Raw genomic sequence first — 13,082 nt, 5'->3', positions numbered from 1 at the left:
GGAGCATTTGCAGTGTCTGCTTTGACCCTGTTTCTATTATTTCAGGCCCTAGCCTCTAATCTGCTCTGTGGGTCAGGTAGCCCCAGGCATATGTATTCCTGATGAGATTTCCAGGTCATTATTTTTCACCTCTCCACAAGAACCATTGTATAGATCAATGTTTCTCACGTTTTCCCCCCACTATCGACTCCCTTAAGTAACCTTTTCAGAAATTACTTTTCTAATCACCCCCCAATTAAATATTTAGTCCAACATATATGCATATCTATTTATATACCATCTGTATACCTGTACTTTATTCATTAAAACAGTAGCCTTTTTTTGCCCCCAAGGACCAATTTTCACCCTTTTGGAAACAATGTCCCCCCATTGAGAATGCAGGTTCAGAGCTTCCCAATGTGGTGTCAGATGTGCATTACTCAAGTATGAGTATATAAACTCAGTATGTTTGTTAGCCATCAGTCATATCACTATATATATCAAACCCCATCATTCTTTTCAATAGTGTTTTTTTTTTGTTTTTTTATTTCTTTGCTTAACAGCAGCCAGCGTGTTTCTCACTCTTTTCCCTTCAATCAGTTTGTCAGTGTCATCTTCTCACTTTCCTTCAGCATCTGCATTGGTCCCTCCTTGTGCGGCTGAAGGTCCCCCCTCCTCTGTGGGGCTCCATGGGGGCTTGTTTAGGTATCAGACTCATCTCTTAAAGTGAGCTTGCCTCAAAATCTGCCTTCAGTGTGACCTGGAGGAACACAGGCTATTTTTATTGTCCTCATTTTATTGTCAGTACTCATTTTCCCTGAAAATCATTCTCTTCGTTTATGCTCTTCTTCCTAGATATGGAGACATGAGGAAGGAAATCGGCTTTCGGATCCGGGATATGTGGTATAACCTGGGTGAGTGTATGACCTTGTATGAGCCCACATACAACCCCTGTGTGATAAGCACGTCACAATGAACTCTTGTTTTATTTTATTTATTTATTTTATTTTATCCTCACCCGAGGACATTTAACCATTTTTTGTTCAGATAGAGTGGGAGGGAGAAAGAGGAAGAGAGAGAGAGAGAGAGAGAAACATCGATGTGAAAGGGACACATCGAGTGGCTGCCACCCACACGACCAAACAGTGTCAGGGACAAACTGCAACCAAGGTACACGCCCTAGTGGGAACCGAACCCGGGTCTCTCTGGACCGCAGGCCAACGCTCTAACCACTGAGCCAAACTGGCCAGGGCTCTTGTTTTATTTTAATTGCAATAACCCTAAAATTTATTTGTCTGTGTGTCTGGGAGTGAACGTTGACTTCGGGGTCTCTTGTTATTACATCTGCTGGTTATCAGAATACAGTATTTAGTCACCCAGTTCTGAATTGAGTTGATTTACCCACATAAACTAACTCTTATGGGATCTGTGGAGGAAGATTGTAACACTTTATCTCCAATGAAATTATTTTTTAATTTCTTTTATTTCAGGTCCCCACAAAATCAAATTCATCCCATCCATGGTGGGTCCCATTCTGGAGGTCACATTGATCCCTGAAGTAGAGCTTCGTAAAGCCACCATCCCCATTTTCTTTGATATGATGCAGTGTGAGTTCAATTTCAGTGGAAATGGCAATTTCCATATGGTAAGAAGTGGTAGACCTATAATCTTACTAATAGATATAGAGTCAACTCTTATTTATTTTTCTATATAGAGAAGCCATAACCTGAGTAATACAAATCAAAGTTGGTCTAAAATTTTTCTTTTACATTTCATTTTACAAAGCAGTTAGAGATACAAGCAGATATTCCAATCCAGGATGGCCTCAAAACAATCTCTTTGCTACATGTGTTTCCTAAAGTAGTCCTATCTATGGATAATTAAAATTTAACTTCATTGGTGTTGCTCCTATTTGTTGCAATGCCGCTGAGAGAGTAAAGTAGTGAATCAAGGGAATGATGCAGAGGTCTCTAGCTTGGTGACCTCAGTGTGCCTGATATATATTTTTCTCTCTTTTATTTTTCTTATCTATACAGTGTATAAATATTGAAAGAAAGATTTTAAAGGTATGCAGCTCTGCAAAATTAGAATAAAGCAATCTCATTGCTGAGCCTGAGACAAGAACCAAAACCAAAATCAATCATTAAGCTATTTTTATATGCATTTAAAATGCTATTTTATATGCAGTTAAAGTAGGAAAATAATGTTTTGGGTAATTTTCCTTTTTTGGGGGGAAATGTACAGCAAAAGATAAAGTAACATTAGTTTACTTTAGAAAGTTGCTTTTTTCTTTTTGTTAATATTCACCCGAGGATATTGATATTTTTCCCGTTGATTTTTAGAGTGAGAGGGAAGGAAGGGGCTGGGGGAGACAGAGAGAGAGATGAGAGAGATGCATAGATTGGTTTCCTTCCGTACACACAGGGGATTGAACCTGCAACTCAGGTATGTGCCCTTAACCAGGAATTGAACCCTTTGGTGCTTGGGCCGACGCTTCAACCACAGAGCCACACCATGCAGAAAGTTTTGATAGGGCCTCAGTGTACTGTTAATGGATAATGTGTGACATGTGATCTTCCTCTATATATGCTGGGAATCATTCACAATTTTATAGATTTGCTGGGCAAATCTATAAAGAATGGCCGGGTGTCTCATGTCCTCTTCTAAGGATATGACATTCCCTGTGAAATTCTGACTCCGCTTTCAGTTTGAGAATGAGTTGATCACAAAGCTGGACCAAGAGGTGGAAGGGGGCAGAGGAGATGAGCAGTACAAGATCCTTCTGGAAAAACTGTGAGTATTTCAGATACAAAATTTCAAGTTCATGACATCATTTAGAGATAGAGAAAAACAGGTTTCCAGTGCACTTGCAGACCCATTGAATAGTCACAGAATCATTGGGGTTACCGTCCCAAGTGGTTCTTGGTGGGGTCAGTGGAGTTTATACCATCCACTGCTGATACTTGTTTATCTCATGTGAGCCCAGTGTCCATGTTTTCCTGGCTAGCCTGGTCATTGAGAACAGAGCAGAGGGAGTGGGAAGGGATATACAATCACTTTGCCCAGTGTTTGAATTGATGAACCTCACCAAAAGTGATAGCACCTCTAATTATGTCTTTAAAGCAACAATGTCAAAGATAAAAGGAAAAAAACATTTCAAGGTCCACTTTACATTTTAAAATACCCTATGCCCTCGAAGGACCTCCAAGAACACCAGTGATATCTCTAGCCAGGTTGGTCTTTTCACTGCCCTCCCCCCAGTCATTCATTCTCTCTCTGTTCACATGACCACCCTTACTCCTCACGCACCCCCACCCCCACAGACCTTCATCCTTCCCCTCTTGCCCCTCCTAACTCTCCTTTGCTCGTAGGGAATTGCAGTATAAAAAGAGTAGTTGAAAACACTTGCATATTGGAATTAGAGAGAGATTAAGCTTCAAATCTTGTTTTCTCCACATTCTAGGAATTTCTCTTTGGACTAGTGATATAACCTGTTCAATACCTCTTTTTTGTTATTGTTTTTTTTTTTCATTTACAGTATTAGGATCTATATTTTGGTATTGGGGTGAGGATGACCTGAGATAATGCATTTTCACAGTGTCTGTTACAGATTTCATGCTAACAGATATTGGCTGCTCTGGTGTTAGTGCTGGTTACTATTATTATTGTTACCTTCAAATCCTCCCATCATTCAGGCTATAACTTCTCTAGACTATTCATGTCTTGTGTTCTCTAAACTTTTATCATATTGACCAACTTTTGGCGGATGTGCCTGGGTCATTTCATCATTCACCTGTTTGATGCGAATGCTGTGCACTAAAATTGTGGTTGAGGACAAGGCTCCCACCTTTGTTTTGTGTTTCGTTTTTTTTTTTTTTAAGATTTATTTTTAAGGAACCAGCACGCTGGGTACTCTGAAATGAACTGATGACTCATCTGTATTTTAAAGAAACAGAAGTACTTCTTGTTTTACTTTTAGTGACTGATAGCACCATTTGTTGATCTTTTTATCCTGTTTCCATTAGATCTTCCTGTTCAATCAAGCATCAAACCTCCCAGTTTATCATTTTTGCAATTCTGATCTTGTACAGGAATTAAATGAAGAAATTATGCACACATACAAACACACCCAAAATATTACAAACGATTACTCATTTTTTTAGTCCTATAGCTGATTTTTCACATAAATACTTTTGTATTTTTTCATTCTTCTTGGATCACTACCTCAGAAAAATATGACTGCACAAATCTCCACTGCCCAGGAATAATCCCGGAATCCAGACTAATTCTTGGAACACATCTTCTTCTTCTTTTTCTCTTGTTCCCAAGTTTTCTTCTAAGAGGCTCTTATAGAAGCTTTGCTCCATTTGGGTCCAGAGAAAGAGGATTTATTTATTTTTTAATCCTCACCCGAGGATATTTTTTCAAATATCTTCAGATGGGGGGGGGGGAGAGAAACATCGATATGAGAGAGACACATCGACTGGTTGCCTCCTGCATGACCCTGACCAGGGCTAGGGTCAAACCGCAACCAAGGTATGTGCCCTTGACCAGAACTGAACCCACAACTCTTTGGTTCTAAGGCCAATGGTCTAACCACTGAGCCAAACTGGCCACGGCAGAGAAAGAGGATTTAGACCAAAAGTTTAGCTTGTCTTATTTATAAACTTCTTTTTCTGAAAATAACACTTTTATCTGAAGAGCCACATGTCTGGGTGTCTGGTAGCTTCCTAGGTTCCTCTAGGCTGGGTATTTGTGCAGAGCTTTCCAGAATGCCCACGGAAGGCCACGAAGTGCTAGGTTTTAGGGAGAATTAGACCTAGAAAAGATGGTCTCCTTTATCTTGAGTACAATGATCAGAAGGCACACACAAACCTTTTGGGCAAAATTTCCTGTTTTTGTAGTATCAACAAGAACACAAAAACTGACAAGAAATACCATTACAAGTTCAAAGAAGGGCATTGTGGGCTGGGATTCTAGGTAATGGTGGGACTTGAGCTAAATACAGCTCTAAAGAAAATGTGGAACTTGAGTAATTGTGTTAAGTGAAGGGTATGTGTCTCCTGGTGCCACCTGCTGCTGGGACCTTGGACAGCACTTGTGAATGGTGCTGGAATGACAGTATGAGACATGGAAATTTGTCTCTACCCTACCCTCCAGGCTCCTAGAACATTTCCGGAAACATAAATACCTCTCCAGCTCTGGAGAAGTATTTGCGCTCCTAGTCAGCAGCCTCCTAGAGAATCTCTTGGACTACAGAACCATCATCATGCATGATGAAAGCAAGGAAAACCGGATGAGCTGCACTGTTAACGTGCTGGTAGGTGTCAAGCCTCTTAGGTGGCGGGAGGGCACTGCAGACCTCCCCTGCACCCACTCAAATCAGCTCCAAGTAGATCTCACAGACACAGAGGAAGCCTGGGGCTGCCCTTATGGAGTCTGTCCTGCTGAGTCTAATGGGAACCACCACCTCATCATTGGACTGGCAGATCACCAGCAGCCACAGACCTTGAGGATAAATTTGAAAAGAGGGATGGAAAATGCAACATAAGCTCTTGACTCTCTTACTAAATGCCATCCTCAGCCTGTTTCTTTGCCTTGTTTACATGTAGTTGCTTTATTGTTGAAATTATTGGACAGTCAAGCATGCATGAGAAACACTATACCCTGAGTACAGCATTAGTGCCTGAAATCTTCATGATGCTAGAGCTCTTCAATCTTGCCTTTCCCGGGACATATATATCTGGGACCACAGACCTCAGAGGGTTAGGTTGCCATTCCTCTGCTTACTGTAAACCAAGAAGCTGCCACTGCTTCCCTGAGCAAGCAGAGCACCAGGTGACGAGGAGAAGCCGGCTATGTTCCTAGATGTTTCCCTTCACACTGCTCAGAAGCATGGTCCTAAAATTTTTTTCAACTTGTCTTCTTTACAAACTGTAACATCCTTTCCTTATGGGGATGTTTGTTAATGGAAAATAAATTCTTTGGAGAGGTAACAATGTTGAAAAGCAAGAGTAGCTATTTGGCTATTTTCATGGCAAACTATTTAGTAACTCTTGATTTATATTGGTGTTTTGTAGAATTTTTATAAAGAAAAGAAGAGAGAGGACATATACATAAGGTAAGCTGAAGGGAATGTCTGCTTTTGCTATTTATGTCTTTATTATTTATTTTTTCAATTTACAAATACTAAGCCCCAACCCCATGCTTGCTGCTTTGAGAGACAACTCAAAGGTATGCGATATTCCCCCTTCCACCTGAAAGAGTAAACTCTTTAGACAGATACAGTAAGTACAGTACAAGGGTGCATATGGTGGACGGTGCTGGAATTCAAGGAAGGATGGAGGAGGCTGGCCAAGGCCATCAGGAAAGTCTGCCCAAGGAGAGGCATGGAAATTTGCCTGAAATTCTGGAAGCCCTGAATATGGAACACACTTAGACATAAATTATATACACCTTGGGGAGTATTTCATAGCTCTTGCTAGCTTCTGAAAGAGTTCCATGGCATAAAAATGCATAAATAGACACTACTGCCTTTCACAAAGAATATAAAGCAGATGGAGTAAGAAAGCACATAGGCAGGAGGCAGCTCCAGGGGTTAAAGGAGTAGGAAGGTAGCATGCAAGGGATTCCTTTGCCCAAGAGAAAGGAGCAGGGGGAGAAAAGATGAAAATCAGGCTGCGGCTTGGTTGTGGAATGAGCTGAATACTGGAGCAGCTCCCTGGTGGCAAAATGGCCTGCTTCTCCCATTCTTACCAGGTACTTGTACAAGCTGCGGGATTTGCACCGAGACTGTGAGAACTACACGGAGGCTGCCTACACTCTGCTCCTGCATGCCGAGCTGCTGCAGGTAAGTGGGTCAGGGCTGCTTGTGTCCACAAGCTGGAGGACAGAATACAGCGCATCAGCTCTCCAGGCCTTTGAGACTAGATCCTGTGCACTTCATGATTGTGTTGGGAATGGTCCTTATTCAAGAGATATCCTTTCATCCTAGAATATTTTTAAACCTTCTAAGTAGGCACAGCTAACTTTCAGATCAAGTTTGAGGAAATGTCAGTTATTAGATGAATGGATAAAGAAGAAATTCCATTGATTTAAAAATCCTTAGAAAGCGGAGTACAATTTTCAGTCCTCTGATTAATTGACACTGTAATTGAAGAAACAAATACCCATCAATTAATAAATGTGAAAAAATTGTAAAACTGCAGAGACTTGAGTTGTAAGTAAATATAGTGTCACAGAAGTAACTTTCTATGTATACTCACTCAGTAAGTAAAATTAAAATGTATTGTGGATATAAATCTATACCTCATGGATCTCAATTATTTTTGGTTCTGACCACTCCTCCAAATTCAGATGCACAGGTAGTCTGTTCTTTCAGCATCAATCTTGCAATGACTGACAGCACAAACTTCAAGTCCTAGCAACAGCTCTAATTTCCCACTGTTCCTGGATCCATTCCTTTCTCACCTTTCTTCCCACTTCACTAAAGGGCACCACCTTCTACCCAGTTGCTCAGGCAAATATCTGTCATCATATTTTATTCAACTCTCCCACATTTTCCACCAGCAAGAATTGTGGACCATCTGTCCAAAACTTGCCCTTACGCTCTACACTTTTTTAAAAGTTGTGATATGATTGACATATAACCCTGTGGACTTTAAGGTGCACATGTGTTAATTTGATACATTTATATATTGCAATATGATTACCACTGTAGCTAACACCTCTATCATGTCACATAATTATTTCTTTTGTGTAGTGGGAATAATTAAGATCTAGTTTCTTAGCAACTTGGAAGTTTATAATACAGTATTGTTGTCTATAATCACTTATTTATCTACGGGCTACAAGTTTGTAAACTTAAATTGAATCTTCCCAATTCCCCCTGCTCCAGCCCCTGGTAACCACCATTCTACTTTCTGTTTTCACAAATTTGGCTTTTTTAGATTCCTCTTCATACAGTACTTGTCTTTCTCTATCTGACTTACTTCACTTAGCGTAATGCCCTCCAGGTCCACCCATGTTGTCACAAATGGCAGGATTTCCTTCTTTCCCATGGCTGAGTAATTCTGTTGTATGTGTACAAGATCTTCTGTTTCCATTTGTCCATTGACAGACACTGAGGTTATTTCCAGGTCTTCACTACTGTGAATAACACTGCAATGAACATGGGAGTGCAGATCTCTCTTCAATATCCTGTTCATTTCTTTTCAATCCACTTTTTTATAAATCCTCACCCAAGGATATTTTCCCATTTATCTTCAGATAGAGTGGAAAGGAGAGAGGGAGAGAGAGGAGCATTGATGTGAGAGACACCTACTCGGTGCTTCCCGAATGACCCCAACCAGGGCCAGGGTTGAACCACAACCAAGGTACATGCCCTTGACTGGAATCGAACCCATGACTCATTGGTCCATGGGCCAATGCTCTAACTGCTGAGCCAAACCGACCAGGGTGATCCACTTTTTTTTTTTAAATCTCCATTGCAGCCATCCTGGTCCCAAGCTACCATTGTAAATTATAGTAGCCTCCTATTATATCTCTCTTTCTCCATTCTTGCCCCCAGCAATTGATTTTCTTTTATAATTTAATTTAATTTTTATTTTATACTAAAAATAATACACATACATTGTTTTGAGCTTTATAATTAAAAACAAGAGTCCTCTGCCTCGCCTCTTCCCCAAGGCAGGCGTTCACAACTCATTCAAGCTTGAGGCACTAAAAAGCTTACCTGTATATGGCTTAGGGAGGAAGGCTTCTTGACCATGGGATGGTCAGAAGGAAACCCTGGTATCTATAACCATATATCTTTTTATTTGTGCTGCTTAGAAAATTAAATTCTCCTCTCCTGGCATAGTAAGGTATGAGGTGTGGATACAACTCTTTTCCCCAGATAGCTACTCAATAGGGATGTGTAATATAATCCATATTTTCCTCATTGGTATGATATCCCTTCTACTGTGTACTAAATCCCTAAATGGGGTGGGAAGAGTCTCTTTTATTTAAAAAAAAAAAAAAAGTATTTATTGATTTTAGAGAGAGAGAAGGGGAGAGAGGGAAACATCAATGAAAGAGATGAAAGAGAAACATCAATAGCTACCTCCTGTGCCTCCCCCTACTGGGGATCAAGCACAAAACTTGGGCATGTGCCCTGACTGGGAATCGAACCAGTGACCTCTCAGTGCGTGGGACAACCTCAACCAACTGAGCCACACTGGCTAGGACGAGAATCTCTTTTATGATTTTGTAGACTTCTGCATGGGTCTCTGTCTATTCATATACTGGTACCACACTATCTTTTTAAAAATTAAACAGCTTTATTAAGGTATCACTGATACATAAAAACTGCACATATTTAATGTGTACAGTTTCCAGTACCACACTCTTAATTATTAATTTTTATAGTGTGTTTTATTACCTGGTAGTTAACAAAACTGTCTTCATTGCTCTTCTTTTTCAGAGTTTTCCACATATTTCTTTTTGTTTGTTTTTTCATATGGACTTTGGAATCATAAATTTAAACTTTAATTTAGGGAGAATTTCCATGTTTATGAAATAGCATTTTCTTATCCAAAAGTATGGTATGACTTTCCATTTGTTCAAGTCTGCTTTTGTGCCTTCAATGGTGTGTTAAAAGTTTTTTGTATAGAAGTCTTGCATGTTCCTTGTTATGTTCATTCCTAGATACCTTTTCTCTTTAATCTAATTATGATAAAATACAGATTGCAAAAAATATACCATCTTAACCATTTTTTAAGCATACAGTTTAGTGGCATTAAGTATATTTACATTGCTGTGCCTGGATATCTTATTTTGGATTTGTTGTTGTTGGACTCTTTTCTTCTGTTATCTTCAGCATGGTTATCTCTTTATGTAAAATCTGTCTCTAAATTATTTCTAAATATGTCACATTTTTATCCCACTAATTGACTTAATTCTCTGAATTTGTGGTAGTTTTTCAGTTGCCACCCTTTGTAAAAGCATTGATTGTGAAGAATACAATCATTGTACATAGTGGTAGTTTAGCCCGCTCCTATCCACTTTTATACTTCCGATTTCTTCCTTTTGTCTGACTATGTGCCGATACCTTTAGTACACAGTATGCATGCTGGCTGGTGAGCTCGCCTAGTCCTGGACTCTCACGAGGGTTCCTCAAGTGTGTGTCCATTCTGCATGGCGTGCTTTGAGGCTGGAGTGTATTATGTCTGTGAATGCAGTTTTTTGTTCAGTAAATAATCTAAAATACAGCCCTGGCCAGTTTGGCTCAGCGGTTAGAGCGTCGGCCTGCGGTCCGGAGAGACCCGGGTTCGGTTCCCGCTAAGGGCACGTACTTCGGTTGCAGTTTGTCCCCGGCCCTGGTTGGTCGTGCGGGTGGCAGCCACTCGATGTGTCCCTTCACGTCGATGTTTCTGTCTGTCTCTCCCTTCCTCTCCCTCCCTCCCACTCTATCTGTACAAAAAATGGAAAAATATCCTCGGATGAGGATTAAAAAAAAAAACACACACACAAAAAAAAAAAAATGATCTAAAATACAGTATGAATGAGTCACAGAATATGCAATATTTCTGCGACTTTTTAAATAAAATACTTGTTAATCTCCTTTAATTAATAAATTGATATGTTGCATTAATCCCTTTTGTTTGCTTTTCAGTGGTCTGACAAGCCTTGTGTACCCCATTTGCTTCAGAGGGACAGTTACTGTGTTTATACCCAGCAAGAGCTTAAGGAGAAGCTGTATCAGGAAATCATATCCTATTTTGACAAAGGCAAAGTGAGTGTTGGATCGTTTGTTTTGTATTAGAGCAAGGAGGACAATGACAGCAAGACTGTGGTGCATTTCCGATGCCAGCCAGCCAGGGTAGCACAGAGCGAGCCCACAGGCAAAGGACACAGTCCCCGACAAGACAGCCCTTACTTCAGACGCCAGACAATTTCAGGAATCCTCAGGCTGCCTGCATTTCTGACCAACTGACAATAAATATGGGGGAGAATCCTATGATCCCCTCAGGTCTGAAAATATGCTAGAACAACTAACAAAACTTAGTAAAATGCTGTGCTTACAATTACAGTTTTATCTTAAAGGACACAAATCAGGACCAGCTGAAAGAAGAAATATGTAGAGCAGGGCCTAGGAGGGTCCCAAATGCAAAGCTTCTGTTCCTTCTCTCCGTGGATTCTGAGCACATCACGCTCCAGGAGAATCGATGTGTTCACCAACGAGGAGCTCATTTGAGCCACTATGTGGAGTTTTTATTGGGGTTTTACTATGTAGGCTTGATTGAATCATTGACCACATGAGTGAACTCAGTCACTTCTTCCTTTAGATCTGGCTAATATCATGTAGCTCAAGGCCCCAGCCCTCTAATCACATGGGTGGTTTTTTTGGCAAGGGGCTCACCGTGATTCACCTCAGTAGCATAAACTCAGGTGTGGTTAGAAGGTCCACCATGAATAACTAAGACACTCCTATCACTGGGGAAATTCCCAGGGTTTAGAAGCTTCCTCCCAGGACTCAGGACAAAAACCAGACAAATTCCTCATGATACAATAATGACTCATGACTTTCTCTATTATTCCCATATGTACCTTTGAATCCTGGTATTTTTAATGGAGGAGAAAATGAAGAAATAAATTAATGTAAGAAAAGCAATAAAGATCAGTTATCTTGGCAACACCTAACCCAATGGAGAATATAATGGGCAGCCTCCACTCTCCATAATTGCCATTTTCTCTTTTAAATCGTGCTGAGGGTCAGGAACTAGTACTGTCCCTTTTAGTGCATCTCTAGAGATTGTTGACTAACATACCTGGTACACATCTTGTACCCAAATCACTACCTGCCTGACACCATAGGCTATAAGTATGAGCAGCTTAGATGCCCACAGGGGTGAGAAGGTTCAAATGAACATGGGAACTGGGCTGGGAAATTGTGAAGTCTCTACTCAACTAAAGAAAGCATGTCCACCTGAAAGGCTTTTAAACTTAGAATTAAAAAAAAAAAAATTAATGAGAAAAAAATATGTAGAAGGGGGCTGAGGGACAAAGAGAAAAAAAAAATGCATCTGCTATCCAAACAAAACTGTTCCCAGATTTGACCAGTTTCAGAGGCCTGGAGAGTTCTCATGGACTGCCACATCCAGCCACCATTTCTTTGTTTTTTCTTATCAGGGGACCTGTTGGTTAAATGATGATATAACTGCCGTCTGTTTAGTGCTAGTTTCTGTTTGGGGTGATCTCCAGACTTTTTTCCTAATTTAATTCTCTCTATAACCCTACAAGGTACATTTTATATCTGCTTTACAGATAAGAACTTAAGGCTCAGAGAGCAAGTATATTTGTTCAAACATTTTGATTTCTGTACCCCTTTGCTCTTAAAAATCACTGAGGGGCCCAGAGAACTTTTGTTCACATGGACTGTATCTATTGTTACTTATACTCTTAGAAACTAAAACAATTTTTAAATATATATTGATTTGTTTTTCTTAACAATGATAGTAAGCCTATTACCAGTAAAGATAAATCATATCTATTTTTGAAAAATTACTATATGTTCCAAAAAAATTGATGAATGACATTTGACATTTTTGCAAATCTCTTTTACATCTGGCCTACTGGAAGACAGCCGGACTCTCATGTCTGCTACTACATTCATTCTGTTGTATCACACATGCTATAACCTCTGGAAAACTCCACTGTACTCACTAGAACACAAGTGTTGGAAAAATGCAAATAAGATCAGTATTATTAAGAAGATAATTTGACCTGGATCTCTGAAAGGGTCTTGGGGACTCCCAGAGACCAGAGACCACTTTGAAAACCTCTGTGCTAGGCTGTTTCACTATCCCTTTGATAACTTGGCATTTGGTAAAATGAGGAGAGAATTCGACCCATTGATGCTATTGACTGGCTTCCTATACCAGGCCCTGCCAATTTGGAATAATTTTCATGCAGCACATTTCAGAGGTTTAGCAGTGACCAAGACCTGAAACTTCAGATGGACACATTTGGCAAATGATTATTTTAAAAGATTTCATTTTAAAATGTTTTGCAACTGTATATGAACTGCACACACATTTCTTCAGCAGCCAGAAATAATGGAA

General features: G+C 40.0%; 1 protein-coding gene across 2 annotated transcripts in view; it reads left to right on the top strand.

Annotated features, from left to right (window-relative positions):
- The window catches only part of DOCK5 (dedicator of cytokinesis 5), a 234,853-nt gene that overhangs the window by 186,976 nt on the left and 34,795 nt on the right, over positions 1-13,082 (top strand). For both annotated transcript variants that reach the window (XM_036240517.1, XM_036240516.1), the window contains exons 32-38: positions 835-893; positions 1,470-1,624; positions 2,687-2,772; positions 5,140-5,299; positions 6,060-6,100; positions 6,739-6,829; positions 10,634-10,753. In XM_036240517.1, the coding sequence (XP_036096410.1) occupies positions 835-893; positions 1,470-1,624; positions 2,687-2,772; positions 5,140-5,299; positions 6,060-6,100; positions 6,739-6,829; positions 10,634-10,753 (712 nt within the window). The remainder of the gene's footprint in view (positions 1-834; positions 894-1,469; positions 1,625-2,686; positions 2,773-5,139; positions 5,300-6,059; positions 6,101-6,738; positions 6,830-10,633; positions 10,754-13,082) is intronic.

The sequence above is a fragment of the Molossus molossus genome, unplaced genomic scaffold, assembly GCF_014108415.1.
Source record: "Molossus molossus isolate mMolMol1 unplaced genomic scaffold, mMolMol1.p scaffold_m16_p_4, whole genome shotgun sequence".
Classification (NCBI taxonomy): domain Eukaryota; kingdom Metazoa; phylum Chordata; class Mammalia; order Chiroptera; family Molossidae; genus Molossus; species Molossus molossus.
The sequence above is the reverse complement of the archived record's forward strand: the minus strand, read 5'-3'. Positions and strand labels throughout refer to the sequence as shown.